Source organism: Podarcis gaigeae (genome assembly GCF_964106915.1).
Source record: "Podarcis gaigeae genome assembly, chromosome: 15".
Classification (NCBI taxonomy): Eukaryota; Metazoa; Chordata; class Lepidosauria; order Squamata; family Lacertidae; genus Podarcis; species Podarcis gaigeae.
In genome coordinates, this window is record NC_139692.1 from 576,206 (window position 1) to 595,407 (window position 19,202).

The 19,202-nt window shown below is 44.4% G+C and overlaps 1 protein-coding gene and 1 long non-coding RNA gene across 10 annotated transcripts in view; one reads left to right on the forward strand and one right to left on the reverse strand.

Moving 5' to 3' along the window:
- Positions 1 to 6,165, forward strand: part of LOC310832279 — a 35,348-nt gene extending 29,183 nt beyond the window's left edge. The window contains exon 2 of the long non-coding RNA XR_014558237.1: positions 5,902 to 6,165. This is a non-coding gene — a long non-coding RNA (uncharacterized lncRNA). The remainder of the gene's footprint in view (positions 1 to 5,901) is intronic.
- LOC310832073 (disintegrin and metalloproteinase domain-containing protein 2-like) overlaps positions 1 to 19,202 on the reverse strand; it is a 78,959-nt gene that overhangs the window by 36,639 nt on the left and 23,118 nt on the right. For 5 of the 9 annotated variants that reach the window (XR_014558129.1, XR_014558130.1, XR_014558131.1 and 2 more), the window contains exons 8-12: positions 14,607 to 14,678; positions 11,714 to 11,880; positions 8,774 to 8,855; positions 4,981 to 5,120; positions 3,033 to 3,231 (exon numbers count right to left, since the gene is read on the reverse strand). Coding sequence is in view for 4 of the 9 variants with exons in the window: in XM_083713554.1 (XP_083569680.1) it covers positions 3,033 to 3,231; positions 4,981 to 5,120; positions 8,774 to 8,855; positions 11,714 to 11,880; positions 14,607 to 14,678 (660 nt within the window). In the remaining 5 variants the exon portion in view is untranslated. The remainder of the gene's footprint in view (positions 1 to 3,032; positions 3,232 to 4,980; positions 5,121 to 8,773; positions 8,856 to 11,713; positions 11,881 to 14,606; positions 14,679 to 19,202) is intronic. The other 4 variants (XR_014558128.1, XM_083713555.1, XR_014558127.1 and 1 more) reach the window with 2 other exon arrangements.

Genomic DNA, 19,202 nt, shown 5'->3' on the forward strand with positions numbered 1-19,202 from the left:
TTTGTGATTGGTTCTAGCAAACAGCCAATAGGAATTTCAACCAGGCTGATTGGACAGAGGCAGCCACAGGAGGAGCAAGGGGGCTGGATTAAGGAAATATAAGTGCTGGCCAGAATGGCAGGAGGGCAGGCCAGAGCTTGGTAACCATACCACTGTGCCTCTCATTTATTTGTCTGACAAATAAATTATTATTTTAATTTCTCTATTGCTGCGTTGAATATTTCATTCCAGCTAAGCGTTAACCACAAGCAGGGTGCTACACATCATCACCCCCTTATTTGCTTTTATACTCAACAGAGGGGGGGAAATAAAGGCTCAATGCATCTTTCTTCCTATAGGGAGAGAGAATGCTTCGGGAGGGCATTTTTTTGCCCACTTTTCAGTCATTGTGGGGAAATGGGGCACATGCTAATGTTTAGCTCCCTCTTCTGGGGGTCCTTTGGAGCGTCTTTAGCATGGGGTCTTTCTCAGTCCTGCTGCCTGGAATTCTATAGATGGGAATATTCAGAATCAATTCCAAGTTCTTCTGCATATGGGGCATGTGATCTGTCACTGAGTTATCACCCCCTACCCCTTGATGCAGAAGAGAGAAACTGCTCACCTGGGGCTCTGGATGGGCAACATCTGCTGGATGGTGTGGCCATGGTGGGTCCAGGGATGCCACCATTTTCTGCTGCAGCTGGGGGAAGGAGTGGTTACCTGGCACCACCCCACCTCCATCTGCAACAGCCTTGCAGGTATGGGCAGGCAGTGCCTGTAGGTAGGGCCAAATCAATGGCAGGGTTTGGAAGGCTGCATCCAGCCCATCTCTGGCCTATTTAAGAGAGCAGCCAGGTGCAGGTCACCCTCTTGCCTTATTGTCACTGGATTTTCCACCCACCCAGTTAGGGACCGCTCAATGGGAGAGTGGGCAAGTGGCATATGAACCTTGCTGTGATTTACTCGGCTGTCATATTTGTGGCCAGAGAGGAATTTTCTCCTGCAAGCAAACTGGCCGCTTTGCAGGTTTTCACCTACCTCACGGCAACCATCGCAACTTGGGTAGATGAGGCACTGGACTGGATCGTTAATCACAGGGGTACACCATTAGAGGTGTCCAGGAAAGGTAACTCTGTCTGGGAGTCCACAGGGGGAATGATGGGCCAATACCCCTCTCCAAATGGTGGCCTGTGTGGAGTCAAGACACCCAATCTACATTGGGGGCAACTCCTCAGCACAGGATGGAACCCACTGGGTCCATATCAGGTAGCAGGCAGGCTGCCTGATCAGGATACATGCCCAATGCCTTAGCCAAACCTACTCTTTCCTGTGATCAGTGAAGTTGTGACCTTATTCAACCCAATACCAGTCTGCTGTGTCCATTCCTGTGAACCCCCCTGCACCTGCAGCAGCCATTATGTGCCTGTGCCAGCAATGTGTACAGGCTCTAAGGAGGAGCCCTAAGGAGGAGTAGTCTAGTGATGAAAACAAAGGATACAATTCTGTGGTTGGTGGGGAAGTCATATGGAGAGCACCTTCTCAATTTCACATTGAAGCAGTTGGAAACCCAAAGGCAGGCTGGAGCCCTCAGAGGCCTTCCCGGGCCCTCACAGGTTCCCATCCGCTTGCTCTTCCCTCCACTGAAAGAATATTTGTTGAGCCAGTGGAAGGGTTTTTCTCAAGTCTGTGTTCAGGGAGTATGGGGTACCTGCCATAACAGCTGTAATACAGCTAAATGGTGAGGTGCTTTTCACCTTAACACCAGCTCTCACATGTGTTTTCTCTTCATCAACCTGGTGCCCTCCAGGTGCTTTGGACCACAGCTTCCATCATGCCCAGCCAGCATGGCCAATAGTCAGGGAAGACAGGCGTGGTATTCCAACAACATCAGGAGGGCCATTGTTCCCCTGCTACTGTATTATAACTTGCATCCATAACCCTGGGTGTTGCATGTCAAAAGCCTATTGAAATAAAAAGCATCTTCAATTTCTGGCAAAAGAGACAGCAGTGATGACTGGTGCCCATTGGGACAGGCAGGGCGGAAGGCAGGGAGACTAACAGTAACAAGGGTCAGAGCCAACAACAGACAGAACCAACTCATTCTGGTTTTGTCCCCATCCCCATCCTTGCTGATTTATCCAAGGGACAACATTGAGAGTGAGAGGAAGCCGACTGTCATCCCCTGGACTAGTTAAAAGGTGGGCAGGTGAGGGGGCACTGAGGTTGGTAGGGCAAAGCCTCATTTGCCCTTTGAATCAGCCACTGCTGCCTGCCAGTTTTCTCAAGAAATATACTGTATTGAGATGGCACCAAGAACAAGGAATCGGACAGCTCGTTCGGTAGAGCATGAGATTCTTAATCTTAGGGTCATGGTTTCAAGCCCTATGTTGGGCAAAAATATCCCTGCGGGGTTGGACTAGATGACCCTCATGGTCCCTTCCAACCCTACAATTCTATGATTCTCTGACTTTCATCTTAATTCCTAGGCAGATATATATTGGTCCCAAAGCTAACCTGGTTCTAAGCCGATGAGCTTTTTGTACTGTTATTTGGATATAGGGTTAGTTTTACATTTCTGACAGTAAACTGGTCTTCACACATATATATGGTCTCCTGTTGGCTTTGGTTGGCTTTTCAAATAACTGCGACATAGTTTTTCATTTGATAACCATGTTGTTTTTAAATTTCCAAAGCTGTGCTAGAAGAGAATGCAACAAGTATTTTTCCAATTTAAACACATCAGGAGTAGGTGAAAACAACCAGAAGGGCCATAGTTTAGTGCTAGAGCATCGGTTTTGAATGCAGAAGGTCCTGGGTTCAATCCCCATCATCTCCAGGTAAGCTTGGTTTAAGGCAGCTGCCAGTTTTCCAAAAGGGGTGTTTGCAGCAGCCCTGGAGGCTTCCCAGAGCAAAAGTGGAAAGCAGGCACAGGTAGGTGGGAGTTATTCTAAATGTCTGCTTCTCTGTTTATTTTAAATAATCAACCCAAAACCCCTGGAATAGGGCAGAATACACATTCAAATGAACAAACCTGGAAAACAGGAGGTACTGACCTCTTCAGAGCCACAGTCACACTTCTCTCCAGCTTCCAGAACACCATTCCCACAAAGCGCTTTGCTTCTGGCACTTCGCTTCTTATAAAACAATTTTAAATTAGGTCGATTAGAGAGGCAATGGGCTCCCTTGAATTTAATGAAATTTTGGAAGTCTTTAATGCTGCAGCTGCTAAAAGCTTTAATTCCACTTGAAAGTCTAAAACATAGTAAGATGAATCTGCTATTATTATATGGCAAGCACAAATACACACACAACATATTTTGTTATAAAAAATAAAAACAAGAGCTCCTTCATTCTTATGCATGCTGAATGGAGGGCTGCCGAGGGCCGCAGGAGGCCAGGCCAGTCTCTGAAACCTGGAAGGTGACTTGAGCAAACTTTAATATATATATATATGTATGGAGTTTTCAAGAATAATAATAAAAAATTTTATTTATATCCCGCCCTCCCCAGCCGAAGCGGGGCTCAGGGCGGCTAACAACAATAAAACAGTACAAAAGTACAGCACAAACAACATTCTAAAATCATTCATTATAAAATTAATTAAATTCAAGCCACTGGCCACCATTGGGCCAGAGCTCCGTGAAGATTGCCGAGGGAGGGAGTCAGGCTGTGCCCTGGCCAAGAAGTTTTGTTACAGTCTGCACAGTTGCAGACACAGCTCCAAGGCATCATACTGAAGCACTATAAGGTAGGAGCCAATTATTAAAAATGAGTATTTATTTTGTCCTCCTTTCAGCTGGTAAACATCCACACCATAGATTTAAAACACACGACTTCCCCCAATTATCTGGGAACTGTAGTATACCTCTCACAGAGATACACTTCACAAACACAAAGTATAGCTTCCAGGATTCTTGGAGGGAAGCCATGTGTTTTAAATGTAAGTTGTGGGTGTTTTGCAATTATTGAAAGAATGCAAAAGACCTGAAAGAACTTGCTATCAAGAGGCAAAAGGAGAAATGAGTGCACACAGCATGATCCCTCTTTAAAACCACCTCCAATTATCTTGAGGGGGGGTAGCATAAGTCTCCAGTATTAAACAAGGTTTACCCTTTCTACTTACTGGATTTTTTCCAGTTACATTTGGTACAAAATGATAACAGCAGATACCAAATCTATCAATAGCAGTGGAAGATTTTTGGCTCTTCAAAGTTTGCTAGTGCACAAGCCCTATTTATACACAGGTATAGCAGAACTTCACCCCTTATGGCAGGAGTGGGGAACATCAGATCCACGGGGCATAAATTAGGCTTTCCTGACCTCTGAATTTGTCCCAGAAGTTGAGGAGAAGTTTTTAATGTGTGGTGTTGAATTGTGCTTTTACTATTTTTTGTTGGGAGCCACCCAGAGTAACCGGGGCAACCCTGTCTTTTTCCCTTAAATATTTTTATTAGTTTTCCAAAACAATTATACATTTTCCTCTATGTTTTAACAAATTAATCTTTTTTTACTTCCTTCAGCTTCTCTGGTAATCATCCATGTTTACTATTCAATACGCATTCACTTCGTTGCATTGCCGTTTGTCTTCCCTATTTCTTTTTGACTATGCATCTCAAACTTTTACAGTGCTTCTTGAAACCCCACTAACGTTGTTTGCACATCACATACATTTTTCAGATAATCTACAAACTTTCCCCAATCCTCGATGAACTTTTGGTTTCGAACATATCTTATTTTCAACCGGGGCAACCCTGTCAAATGGACAGCATATAAATAAATGTTGTTGTTGTTGACAACAAACCACAGGAGATAAGCCTGTGCCTGTTCTTTGATGGTAAACTGCAGATGAGTAGCCACCATTTCTGTTATCTCCAATCTCTATACAGTGCTGAGATAGGAAATGAGCTCTGCTGCTGCCTTCCACTATCAAAAGTACAAGCAAAGGCTTATGTCCAGTCCTAAAACCTATGAGCTGCTTAGTGCAATAGTCATAATACTTACACTGCTTCCGTGTTCATTATGCAGACAAAGCCTCCTGGGCACTTGCACTCTTTGCCATTGTCATATTCCATCCCCAGGTTAAGGCCCAGCAATTGGGCCAGAATGACAGAGAATGGCTCTTTGGTCATGGACTTCTGATACTAGAAGGAAGAGGGAAAACTTGAATCAGGAACCAGATTATTCCACCCCATTATGGGAAACTAAATGCAAACAAGTCTCTTCGGTCCATATTTTAGGAGTATAGTGAAGTTGGGAAATCTTGGTATGTCAAACGCTTGTTCACACAGCAGTGAGAGAGATAAAACTGTTGCTTTGGAAGAGATAAAACTGTTGCTTTCTGGGGAATGGGTGTCTGGTCTCTTTAAACATAGAAACTCTCTGTCGCTAGAAGTGTGAGTCAATTACTTCTTGACTCTAGGCAAGATGAGATATTATCTGATTTGAAGACCCTGGCACAGCTGGGGGTTTGAGTGTGGATTGGGTTGTATAAAGGTGCAGGAGGCTATCAAGTAATTTACAGCTTGGAAGCCTGGTACGTGTAAGAAAGGCCAGGAAATGAAGGGAGAGCCTTTTTGATCTCAAGGTCTCTGAACCTAATCAAAGTTCAGCTGTGCCATCTCCTGACAACCAGGAGATATAGTCTCATCATACAGCCATTGGTAAATTGGTAATTAACCTAAAGAAATGATTGGTCCCTAACCTGCCCTCCACCTGCGTTTTCAAGGATAAAGGATTTGAAGAAGAGTTTGGATTTGATATCCGGCTTTATCACTACCCAAAGGAGTCTCAAAGTGGCTAACAACCTCCTTTTCCTTCCTCCCCCACAGCAAACACTCTGTGAGGTGAGTGGGGCTGAGAGACTTCAAAGAAGTGTGACTGGCCTAAGGTCACCCAGCAGCTGCAGGTGGAGGAGCGGGGAAGTGAACCCGGTTCCCCAGATTACGAGACTACCGCTCGTAACCACTACATTCAGATGCAAATTGCAAAACATCTTGCCCTGGTACTTTGCCTGAGGGCGTTTAACCAGTGAAAGGACTCCTGACTACTCGCTGTGCTTTGAACTATTGTTGATATGTGAGTATGGTTTTTAGTTAGCTATATTTTACCATGTTTTTATTTTCTGTTTGTAACTTCTAAGAACTGTGCAAACCTTTTGAGTAGCTTTTTCAGTAAATTTGGAAAAGGCCTTTTTGCCTTTTGTATTCTGTGCCTTTGCTCAGAGAAGCTGAACTAGTGCCTGACCGTTCTGACACCTACCAGGTGAATTAATGTCTGCGTCATGGTAAAGTGACTCAGGGCTGGGTAACCTGGTAAATATCGAACAGAGGTCCTCCTCCTTGAACCCCATTTGAGGGTGGCCCAGGAAAGGAGGTGATGGCAGCTTTACCGTTTGGCTTGTGATTTGCACCAACTAGTGAACTCTCCCCCGTCCCTGCCAAGTCCTGCTGGTGTCTAGGAGGAATGGTCTTGGGGGGGGGGGGTTGTTAGAGCTTCTCAGTATTTAAGCTCATTTTGTAGAACCTAAGATCATATTAAAAGGGACGCAGGTGGCGCTGTGGGTTAAACCACAGTGCAATAAATAAAGGTTATGTAATATGCAATGTTAAATTATACAACAGGTTTTAGAATAATTGGCATTACTTTTCAAAGTAGTAGATGACCACCAGAGGCTTAAAAGGAGCAGCAGATCAGGAAGAATGTTTTACAGCCACTCTGCAGCCTCCCCAGATTCCCACACTTGAAGGAGGCTTTTTCAGATCAGGGAGTGTGGGAAGGCTGAGAGGATGGAGTGGGACTGGATAAATGCTTAATGGAAAGAAAAACACACCTTGCAATGTTAAGATAAACTCAACAGACACCCACTGAAACAGTAACAAAATTCTAAAGCAGCCTGAGAATGAGGCAAAGAAATAATAATGGAAAGCTCTTTCAAAGGAGAAGAAAACTTTCCAGAAACTGGAGGACAGGCTTCAGCACAGCACTCATTAGAAGGAGAGGAGAATGAATGAATGAATGAATGAATGAATTTATTTCCTGCCCATCTGACTGGGTTTCCCCAGCCACTCTGGGTGGTTCCCAACAGAATTAAAAGCACAATAAAACATCAGACATTAAAAACTTCCCTAAACAGGGCTGCCTTCAGATGTCTTCTAAAAGTCAGATAGTTGTTTATTTCCTTGACATCTGATGGGAGGGCATTCCACAGGGCAGGCGCCACCACCAAGAAGGCCCTCTGCCTGCCTCCCTGTAACCTCACTTCTTGCATGGAGGGAAACGCCAGAAGGCCCTCGGAGCTGGACCTCAGTGTATATACAGAAGGTAGTGGTGTGTTTGGGTGCTGAGCTACATGACATCCTATGCTTTGCTGTGGCGACATAGGCAAGGTGTTCACTGATGCAGGCATGGCTTGCAGAATAGCAAGTTCAGCTGTCAACAGGAGCGTTGTCAGGGATTGCAGGAGCACAGAATGAAGTGTGCCCCTCCCCATCCTGTCCAGTCTGCCAGCATATGGTTCTGCTGGTGTACTAGGAGAGCTTTCCTAGCATTTCTGAAATGCCAGGAGCTTGTTTATGTTAAAGTTTGTGGGTCATATATGTTTTGACCCACTGAGTCTGCTGCAATGGCCCTGCAGTAAATTTGATTTAGCGCCACTCCGACAAACTTCCAATGGCACCCACACGCTTCCACTCCGCGCGTTGCCACTCTCCTCAGTTGCCAGATAATACGCAGCAGAAAATGGCTTGTCTGTGTTGACGTGGTCTCTTGAATAACACAGCTCCGACACCAGTGCTTCTAATCCAAAACTCTTTATTTAGCACTCAAAACAGAAAAGAAAACCTGCAGAATCCAGCTGCATGTTCGCAGCTTTCTGCCTCTTAACAAAAAACGAAACGACCTTGCTAACGTTCCCAGACAGACTGCTCTCCAGAGAGAGCTCAGTCCCTACAGAGCACAGATCAAAGGAACAGGCATGGATCATGTGGGCAGTGCACCCAGTTGATAAGAATGCTCCTGGAGTGTTAACTAACCCCTGACAGTCGAGAACCATAACAGTTTAGTGTGCAGTTGGACACAGTATTAAGCAGCTGGAAAGCTGATAATTTACAGTCCGAAAAAATGGTGTGGGGGGTAGACATGTTGAGCATACGCACTTAAATGACCGGCAATGTCAGGGACAGCATGTACAAAAATTATATAAGGGAGGAATGGACTCGGTTTCTGTCAAATCCTAAAGCCACTCTGCCAGCATGACTCCAGTACAGGATTATATCCTAAGCTACTGAATGCAGCTCCTCCAAGAATTGCACTGGAAAACAAATACGCAGAGGCATGTAACTTATACTTACAGCAGGAACAGAGAACCCGTAGCCCTCCAAATGTTGCTATAACTAATCTAATCTTACTTATCTATGCATCCTTTTATGGCAAAATAGGCTTTGCAGTGGTTTACGATGTATAAAAAGCAGTTACAGAAATATGAAAGTATAAACATCCATAATTAAGATATGCAATAAAACAATCCCAACAGCAATTAAAAGAGGCTTAAGTTGAGAAACAAGTGCCTCTTCAAAAGTTGGCAGAATGCCAATACTGATTGGGTCTCTAAGGTTTCAGTAGGGCATTCTTGGATACCAGCTTCTACAATCCCCAACCAGCAAGAACAATGGTCAAGGAACATGGGGGCTGTAGTCTCACAACATCTGAAGGGTCACAGGTTACCCAATCCTGCAATATCTAAATCCAAGACAGGCAACATATACACTTCAGCTAAGAAAGTTCAGTGATACTGTACCAGAGCAACTCCTGCATCAAAATTCCGGAGGCACAGCTTCCCCATAAATCCTGCTCCTACATAATTAGGTTTCTCCCTGTAACTAAAACACAAAAGTAGATGGTGGGCCATACACTTTGGAGTAGCCAAAGGGATTGTGTCTTCAAAACAAATGGCAAAATCTTCACATAATCAAGAAGCTGTGGAGAACATTACATACACAGTGGCCTTCTCAGATCTTGTTACAGATAGGTAGCCGTGTTGGTCTGCCATAGTCAAAACAAAAAAAAATTCCTTCCGGTAGCACCTTAAAGACCAACTAAGTCAGTTCTTGGTATGAGCTTTCGTGTGCATGCATTTCGTGTGTATCTGAAGAAGTGTGCATGCACACGAAAGCTCATACCAAGAACTGACTTAGTTGGTCTTTAAGGTGCTACTGGAAGGGATTTTTTTTTTCTCAGATCTTGTTACCAAGCTGGTCCCTTCCACCATCATTTGCCCACAATCCCAGGTGAGCAATCTGCTATTTAGCTCTAACATCTGCTGGAATCTTTCAGTAGAAGGGAAATATGTTCCTGGCAGAGGCCTCTGAGCTGTGCTTCTATGCTTTCAATTATCTCTGCTTGCTGTCCACTGGTTGCGGCTTTCTGTACCTACCACTCAATCAGTGTGTGTTTTTAAGAGGAGGGATAGTCCATGACAACATTTTCTTGTGCAGTTTCTGTATTGCATCTATGACAGGTGCTTTGCCAACTTGGTGCCATTTAGTTGTTTGGGATTACAGCCACTCTCATCAGCCACAGCCAACAGATAGCTGGGTGTGATAGAAGCTGTAATCCAAAACATCTGGAGGGCACCAGGTTGGCGAAATCTCTGTCTCTCTCATACCCTTCTGTTGGAGTTTTCTCTTATGTCTTAAATTGGCTTTTCCTTAGATCCATCTATAATGTGAACATAAAATCCTACAGTTGTCCAAAGATGCATTTGATTTCTCTTCCATATGCTGCCCCACATCAAGAGCATTTAACGTGGCACAACTATTATTTGATATGCTGACATTTTTCATCACATCTTCATCCAAGGAACTCAGGCAACTCTGTGACAAAATGCTTCGTGAGGAAAGGGGCATGATATTGTTTCCTGCTTGGCAGGGGGTTGGACTCGATGGCCCTTGTGGTCTCTTCCAACTCTATGATTCTATATAAATATTGCACTGGATTCAACTAACTGGTCCAAACTTGTGCAAAGACTTAAACCAGCACAATGGGGCTTTCTCCCCTCTGCCCCCATGCCCTCTGATTGGCTGGAGGCAGGGTCCAGAGTGCTCCAAGAACAGCATAGGGGGGGGGGGGAGATGGTTCCATGGGACAAGCAAAAATGCTTGCACTGACATAACATTTGTAACAGCACAATGCTGGATTTACTCCTCGATAAACAAATACAGAATGCTGGCCCAAGATTATTCAGTGAGCTTCAAGGCTGAAGAGGAATCTGGAAAAGGGTCTCTCTGGTATGCTATCTACAACACAGTGACTGATCATAGGCACTTTTTATTCTATGGAAAGGTTGGTTCACTGTCTTTGGTCAGCTGCTGGTGCTCTTGCAATGCTATATTTTTCAGTTAACTGCACAAAAAGGCTGAAAATCCTTTGATCCTAATAGCATAATCCCAAACCCAGAAGTAGGTCCCATTAAGCTCAACAGGGCATGCTCCTAGGAAAGTGGACAGGATTTCCACTAACTTGTCTTAGGGCTGACATTAATACATAGTTCCCTTTGTAAAACTGGAGTCAGCCACATGAAGCAGGGAATGGGGCAGCAACAAGGCATGGTGACATAACAGCCCCTGCAGGGAATTAGTACAGGAAAAAGGTTACCCCCCCCTCCTCATCAGCCATCAGGGCAGTCACCTGCTTTTCCCATATGAACCCCATTAGAGAGACAATACACCATAACATCCCCAGATGCTTTTGCAGCCCCCTTTTCAACATGCAGCCTGGCTGTTGGATCAGGCCAAAGGCCCATCTAGTGGAACATCCTGTTCTCATAGTGGCCAAGCAGGATCTCAACGCAAGAGCACTCTTCTCACTTGTGAGTCCCACCAAGTGTATTCAGAGGCGTTCTACCACTGACAGTGGAGGGAGAACATAGTTATCATTTTCTAGCTGCTTGAGTTATTAAACAAAAGAAAACATGTAGTCTCAGATCACCATGAAAGTATTTTTTTAAAAACTACTACATTTGGGGTGATTTTTCAGTGGGAGGGGGGAATTCTGCACATGGAATGTGCAAACAACAAATGTAAAATGTGAGCACATGCACAACGGCTATATGAAGTGGACTAAAACTGATCTATCTATCCCTAGTTTTAACAGAACTGCATTTTGATGGAAGGCTATGTTATTTATATTTGCTACCTACTCTAAGGAAGAAATATTGTTAAAGGGCACAATGTTCTATAATATTTCAGTAAAGGGTAAAAACTATGGCTCAGGGTGGAACACCTGCTTTCCACGCAGAAGGTCCCAGGCTCAGTCCCCGCCAGCTCCAGCTGAGTCTGAGAAAGACGCCTCTCTGATATCTTAGAGAGCAGCGACACTGACTCGGGCCCCACTGTGGGTGCCCAGCATGCCCCACCCAAACTGTGATGTCATGATGTCGTAGTGCAGGGCATGAGCTTCAGCAGTGAGGTGACTGGACCTCTCCCACCCGAACACCACACTCTCTTCCACCCTCCACCCAAACTCCACACTCTCTCTTCCATGGAGCATGGTGTCCACGTGCCTGCCCCTGCATTTTGTAGGTGCCCAGCCCCTATACGTGAACTCTTGTGGGTGATTGGGCACCCAGAGCCCCAGGAAGATAGCACCTATGTTAGTGAGTCACTATCTCTCAGTGTATATGAGTATGCATGCTATAGCAATATTAGAGTGCTTTATATGAGAAAATATACCTCCTTACACTAACAAAAGTGCCAGATCGTGAGGCCGTAGAACAAGATATGAATTTTTCCAACGTAAAAATTTTCGGAGTAACACATCGGGCTCTCCTGATGTTGAGATTTTATTATGGTCTGTCCAGAACTCCAAAGAAGATAGAACAACTGTAATGTTAAGGCTAGAAAATATCTGAAAAGATGGAAAGAATGCAAACTCAAATAAAGGCAGGGAGAAATACATGTTCATTGGTTCCATCTTAATTTTTGACAAATTCATCATAAAGATTTGGGTGATTGTAAGTAAGAGCCTGGTCCTAATTTGTGCCAGAGCTCACCAGTCTGCTATTACACGTGCAAGAAGCCAGGGGCTCAGGGCTTGTGTGCCCATGAGGCAAATGTGGGGGTGGCCTCAGGGAGGCAGCCTCCGGACAGCTGGAAGGGGCACCACAGTGCACACATTGCGGCACACACACTGTCTGGGTGCATGCTGATAGTGGGCAGTGAGTGGTGAGTGCTGTGACAAATAGAATCAGTCACCCATGTCCTAGCATCAGATAATTCAATCTAAGCTTATTAATCTGTAGGTTTGTTAGTAAGGAATGGCCATTCAGACAAATGTAAGGTAGCTGCCTTCAGGATGGGGGATAAGATGGAGATAGTAGCCAGGTTTCATTAACATGTTATAGTACATGTAACTTAAGTGTTAGATGCAGGTTTCTGATGAGTAATTTTTTTGTATTGAACCTACTGGAATCTTGTACATATGCCAATAATAATAATAATAATAATAATAATAATAATAATAATTATTATTATTATTATTATTATTATTATTATTATTATTATTATTTCTACCCCAGCCACTCTGGACAGCTTTCAGCAGAACATTAAAACAGAATAAAACTTCAGATGTCTTCTAAAAAGTCAGATAGTTGTTTATTTCCTTGACATCTGGTGGGAGGGCGCTCCACAGGGCAGGCACCAGCACCAAGAAGGCCCTCTGCCTGGTTCCCTGTAACCTCACTTCTCACAGTGAGGGAACCACCAGAAGGCCCCCAGTGCTGGACCTCAGTGTCCGAGCTGAATGATGGAGGTGCAGGCACTCCTTCAGGTATACTGGGCTGAAGTAATTTAGGGCTTTAAATGTCAGCACCAACACTTTGAATTGTGCTCGTAAACATACTGGGAGCCAATGTAGGTCTTTCAGGACCAGCCACTCAATAAAGGTTTGAGAATGAGACTTCCAGACTGCATGCACAAATGCTGCCCCCTCCCCATTCCTCTTTTAGCGTGGTTTTAAACTAAACAGAGACTTCTGAACTGGGGAGGTTGGTTAGTTTGAACTATGGTTTGTTAACAAGTCAAGATCCCACACCAAGGTTTGATCCTGGTTTGTTTCAACAGACAGTACTTTTAACTAAACAGAGTTCCTCCACCCCACCTCACCCTGGTCCCAGTTCAGACATAAATGAAACTCTAATTAGTTTTAAATAGGAAGCAAGTAGCTTCAGATCTCCTTCTCATGGCTGTGCCAGAAGAGGGGAGAGAAATAAAGAGTGTGTGAACCCAAGGTTCACTGCTACTAGTGTGAAGTGTTAGGGGTAGCCAGTGTGGTGCCCTCCAGACATTGTTGAACTCCCATTCTCTTAAACCATTGGCCATGCTGGCTGGGACAGATGTGAGCTGTGATCTAACAAACTGCTGGAGGACATCATTTTGAGCACCTCTGTGCTAAACTGTGTGTTGGCATCATCTGTCTCGAGAGACAATGGAGTGTGCCTCCAGGGGTGATGTCAAACCGCTGTGTTAGCAGCACTGAACTGACCTCCCTGGGACACAAGCTTGGGCAGTGCGTCTGGAGGTCCTAGGCTGCCCAGACAAGAAGATCCTCCTCTCAGCCTCACTGATGTGGTCCAAAGGGAAGAAGAGCTTTGGCTGCAGCAGTTGCTGGAAGGAGGTATACAAGGTGCCATCCAACTGTCTTAGGGATTCCACTCTGGATTTGTGTAGGGTTTATTCCTTAGCCTTTTCTTCTCTCAAAGATATCCCACAAGGCAGCAGAGGTTTAGGATCAGAGTTTTCCTTCTTCCCAGGTTGATGAGCCCCATCTGCCCCTCACTTCCCTCTACAACACATGCAGAAACCGCCTTCTTGACTGTTGGACCCCCTCTTGGCCTCATCTGCTCAGTCTGCTGGAGCCTGTCTTTGCATGCAGGGGAAGTCCCTAACTCACCAAGGGGTTGAGACCCATTAGCTACCCTCACCTGGTTTAGCCAGCCAGCCAAAGCTGTTCCTGGGGTGTGGCCACTGTTGTATGCTGACAGCTTCTAGGAACCACGGGTGAGAGCTGAGTGCAGGGTGGCAACCAAAGTGGACAAACTACCCCAGAAAGAGAATGATGTGTCCTCTACCAGAGGTACTACCCCTCCCCTAACAATCCATACACCCCTGTGTTAAACCATCGTTTAACATTATGTCCTAAAAGCGTCAGACATGCCAATCTTGTCTTCTATTGTAGGGTAAGTACTACTGAAACCATGCATGCTGTTTAAGTTAGTCAAAGCTAAGTGGTGTCTCGATTTAAATGGAATGTAATCTATACTAATTTAACTGGATCAAGACCTAATTATCTGATATAACAGAACATAATGATCAGTGTTGGCCATTTAATTATTTGCGTACATTATTTATATGCTCCCTTTCCAAGAGAAACATTTTATGTAACATTGTAATGTTGAAATAAGATCACGAGCCATGACCTCATGAGTGTGCATGTATTCCTATCATCCAATGCTATGCAATTACTTTGCCAGAACAGATGCTTGAAAGACAAGGCTGTTAAGAGTGAGAGCCAAGTGAAAACATCCAAGTGGCTCTTGTTATACAAAAGAAAAACAAAACATGGCAGTCACTTACACTGTTGACAAAACCAATAAGCTGTGCTATGCCGTCGGTTACAATTTCTCTGCTTCCACCCAAAAAGTTGTACTGGAGAGAAAAACAGTTGTGTGCATCATAGCAAAAATAAACAATAAAACAGACAATAGTTATGGTAGACTGCCAGTGTTGGCAACAGAATGCAACTTGATATGACAGATGAACCAGACGTTGGGCCAGGCATATATGGAAAAGAGATGTGAAGTGATTTGAATGCTCTTAGAGCTCGCCTTTCTGTGCATGTGCATCTGTAGGATAGCAGTGAATCAAACAACCTTAGCAGGGTGAGATGGTCTTCAGGGTCCTCAACAACCTCCTGTCATGCTTCAATTGCAGTCTACTGCTAGTAAGCTAAGTGAGTATACGGTGTTATCTCATTTTATACTCAGTAGTGGCCCTGCAAACCAGATTAGATTGAGATAAAATGGCTAGACCAAGTTGACCCTATATGCCAAATCTCACCATCTAAGGCTAACACTCTATCCACTACACCAGTTTCCAACCCGTGTGCCATGGCACCCTGGGGTGCCTTGAATGATGGTCAGGGGTGCTGTAGGCACCTTCTCTCCCCCCCCCTCTGATGCCCTCCTGCATCTCTGCCTCCCAAAGGCTTGCACAGCTGTTTGTTGCAGCAGCCTGGCTACAAGCTCCGCAGGCAAATGGATCCTCTGAGGCTGGCCAGGGGATGCTGGTTGCCAGGAGCTGAGGCGGCCTCAGAGTAAGCAAGCAAGCGGGTGAGGGAGCCCAGCCAGCCAGTCCACCAGCCCTTATTGTTGAGAATGGCTGAACAAGTAGGAAGCCATGCAGGCAGGTGCCATGTTGGCCTTTCTTGTGCTTGCTGTGTGCAATGTCTTTCTGGGAGCTGAATGCCCAGCGCCAAAGGGAGCCTTTCCACCCTGCAGGCCCAGCGCCACCCACGGCTGCCTCCCAAGGTGAGTAAGGTGCTGGCCTCACGCTCACCTTTGGCCGGTCTTCACTGGGCCGCTAAGGCTAGGGGCATCCTCTTCCCAGGGCCTCTTTGGGGTAGTTCAGAGACCAGGGCCAGTGGCGGCAGCTGCCTGGAGGACTCCCAAGGAGAGGTGGCTGAGGGAATACTCCACAAGGGAGGGTGTTTGAAAAGGGGTGAGAGGGTGCTGACTCTGCAGGCAAGGGGTGACATAACTGGGCTTCTGAGGCTTGGAGTGTGTTTCCCCACAGGGCAGCTGCAGAATGAATGTAGTTGGTCAAGGGAACATGGACTCAAAAAGGTTGAAAACCTCTGCAGTGTTGGATATGAAACACATAGCAGTCAAGTACAACATTCCTAGAGTGAACATGGTAGAGGATGCTTTGTACCAGCCAGAAGAAAACTTCTTGTTTCCTCCTGAGCTGGGACAAACTTCCTCTGCATGTGACTAGAGGAGGGCATGATCTAATCCGGCCCCCTCTCTGCCTGGGAACAAAAGCAAGGCAGGGAGCACATCTCTCTCTCTTTCGGCTCTTCTCCATTTTGTTTTTCTACGTGTGAGGAGAAGTGACTGCTTGTTTGCAGTCACTTAAGAACTAACTAACTCCTTTATGGGATATTTCCACATATGCAATATACTTTTGTAACATAAGTCTGCTTTCAGGGATCCAATTGTGAACTGAATGAATGTGAGTAAACTACATTTATATTGACTTTAATAAGATTGTTGTGTTTATTTTTTTAAGAGGGACAAGAAGGGATCCTAACAGAAGAGCTTCCAGTTGATCGCACCCTATCACAGTCAAAGACCCCCAGGAAAAACCTCAAATCGAGCATGAGGTCGAGCATGAGGATGTGGGATCCTGTGGGTGTCAAAAGCGGGCTCCCCCCTCCCCGGTAAGCTGTTTTGAGCTCTGAGATCGAGGGGGTTGGAGCTGCAACGCAACGGATAGAACGCTTCCTTTGATGGTACAAAGCTGCGAGACTGTGAGGCATTAGTGGTCAATTCTTCCAACACTAAAATCATTTAAGGACTGTACTATGAGTACCCTTTATATTTGGATTAAAATTTGGAACAATCTGGACATGAGTGAGGGAATTTAAAAATGGATGTCAGTCCCTACCCGCTGATAGAATGGGAAAGCAGAGATGTTTCTGAAGCAAAGAGAAAAGATTTAGAGACTTTTAAACTTCCAAAGACTGGATCTATTAACCCCCCAAAAGCAGGTGAAGGGGGAAAGAGGATTTAACATTACTGAAATACCTGCAAAAGCTCTTAAAAAGGTATTTTTAAAGCCGCTTGACTCTCTGGAAGCGGTGACCCGGTCAGAGTGGCAAACAGCCACTGTGATGTAACAATAGAAGGCATGCTTGTTACTTTCGTTTCCTACTTGGATATTTTTAAGTTGCTGCAGCGGTCAAACTGAAACATTTTAACCCTTAAAGTGAAAACTGGCAACACACCTCTATCTGAATTGCTTGAGGAGTGAAAAGGGAAAATAAATAAGAACGGCAGGTTGGAAAAATTGGGACTGTATTTTAACTGCCTTGTCTTGCAAACTGGAGCTGTTGTCTGCCTTCCAGCTCATTACTCCTGACTGTTTTGAAATAAAAGTATCTTTGACTTTGGAAATCTGAGTTACTAGCGGTGCTATGGCGGGTGAGCCTGGGAAAAAGCCACAAACAAGAAGAGACTCTAAAGACCAGGCTTTCCAAGAGCAAATATTGGAGTTTATGAAAGATAATAAGCAGGGTCTGCAGAGTCTTGCAACAGAGGTCAGAGCTAATACGCTCTGTCTCCAGGAATTTAAAAAAGACTTTGGAATTCTGTGCAAAGACCTCCAAGAGGTTAAAACAGAAGCTGCAGGTTTACAGAAAAGACTATCAGAGATTGAAGCTGTTAAACTTTCAGACTTAAAAGAATTACAGGAAGAGGCCCAAACAGCAATAGCTTTTTTACAACTTAAGGAAAGAGAGACATATCTTCGTTTGAGAGGCCTACCAGACATTGAACAAAGAAATTTGAAAGAGTGCTTGGTCCAGGAATTTGTGTCCTTTTGGGACCTAACAAAGGAAGAGGTGGAACCTACAATTGTAAAGGCCTATAGATTTGGACCCAGAGGAAAAAAGGACTCAAAATTTTAAATGATTGCCTGGTAGTCTTTCAAACAAAGGATCAAAGAGATAAAATTTTGGGATTGCATTACAAGAAGAATTTTGAAGTACAACAACATTCAATTGTTTTATTTAAAGAAATCCCAAAAATTTTCTTGGCAAAAAGAAATAACTATTTGGATCTTACAAGTGCATTGAGAAGAAACCATATCTTCTTTTTATGGGAATTTCCACTTAAATACCAGCAAAGGAAACTTCGAATCAGGTCAATTGAAGAAAAGAGATTTTTGGAAAAGAACGTTAGTGATTTTGGATTTGACACAGGAGCAGGAGTTGGATCAGCTACAGGTGCAGGTCCGGGATCAGGATCAGGACTTGGGGCAGGAATCAGACCTCCAGATTTGGATTGAAATAATATGGCATTAAGAATTTTATCTTGGAATGTGAACAGACTTAATTCACGGCCTAAAAGAAATAAAATTCAACATGTGCTGTTAAAACAGAATTTAGATGTGATATGTTTACAAGAAACTCATGTAATAAGAACCCACAGGAACGTTCTGCAAAATAAAAAATTAGGCCAGGAATTTATCTCTTCAGATAAGGTTAAAAAAAGAGGTGTTGTGATTTATGTTAAAGAGAAATTCAGTCCCAAAATGATCTTTAAGGATGAAGTTGGAAGATATGTTGCAGTGGAATTGACAGTACAAGGCCAAAAACTCTTGATGCTTGGAATCTATACACCAAATGAGGGCAAATCGGAATTCTTTAAAAATTTGTAGACCACCTTTATGGATTACCTGGATTACAAAATTATCTTGATGGGGGATTTGAACAACAATGATGGATAGAACCCAAAGGCAAAAACGTACTGTCGGGGAACTGCAGGCCGCGAGGGAGGAAGGAAAGTTTTATTTAAAATATACAGGGAACGATCTCCACTGATTAGCACTGGCTCGTCCTCAGAGGACACAGAAGAGGAAAGTGAGTCTGAGCAGGAGGGGGTGCTTCCGAGAGAGGGGGATCCACTTCACAGGGAAAAACGGAAGGGGCTGGGTCGTTGGCTGTGTTGGTCTCGAGGGCGAGGGAAAAAAGAAACCAGTCGAAGCAACGTGTCATGAAAGACGGATCACTTTGTTTATTCTGCCTGTAATCTTGTCAGAAGGAAATAAAGAATGGAATTTATGGCTGGCTGCCTGGAGTGCTCTCTCTGCTGAGAGCAGCAATGAGCTGCAGCTGGTAAGCTGACACTTACTAATGATGGGAGGCTACCAAATACATTTTTTGAGATGGTGGACAATTTTGACGTGGTGGACATTTGGAGATTGAGGACTCAAATGGAGAAATATTTTTTCAGATGCAAATCTATCATGTAGCCGTCTGGATTATATATGGCTAACTAAAGACTTGACCCCGAGTGACTAAATCTGAGATTTGCCCAATCATTTGTCATATCATAATGCTGTGTTGACAAAGTTAAAATTGTCTCTAGAGGGTTCTTTTAGATGGCGGAT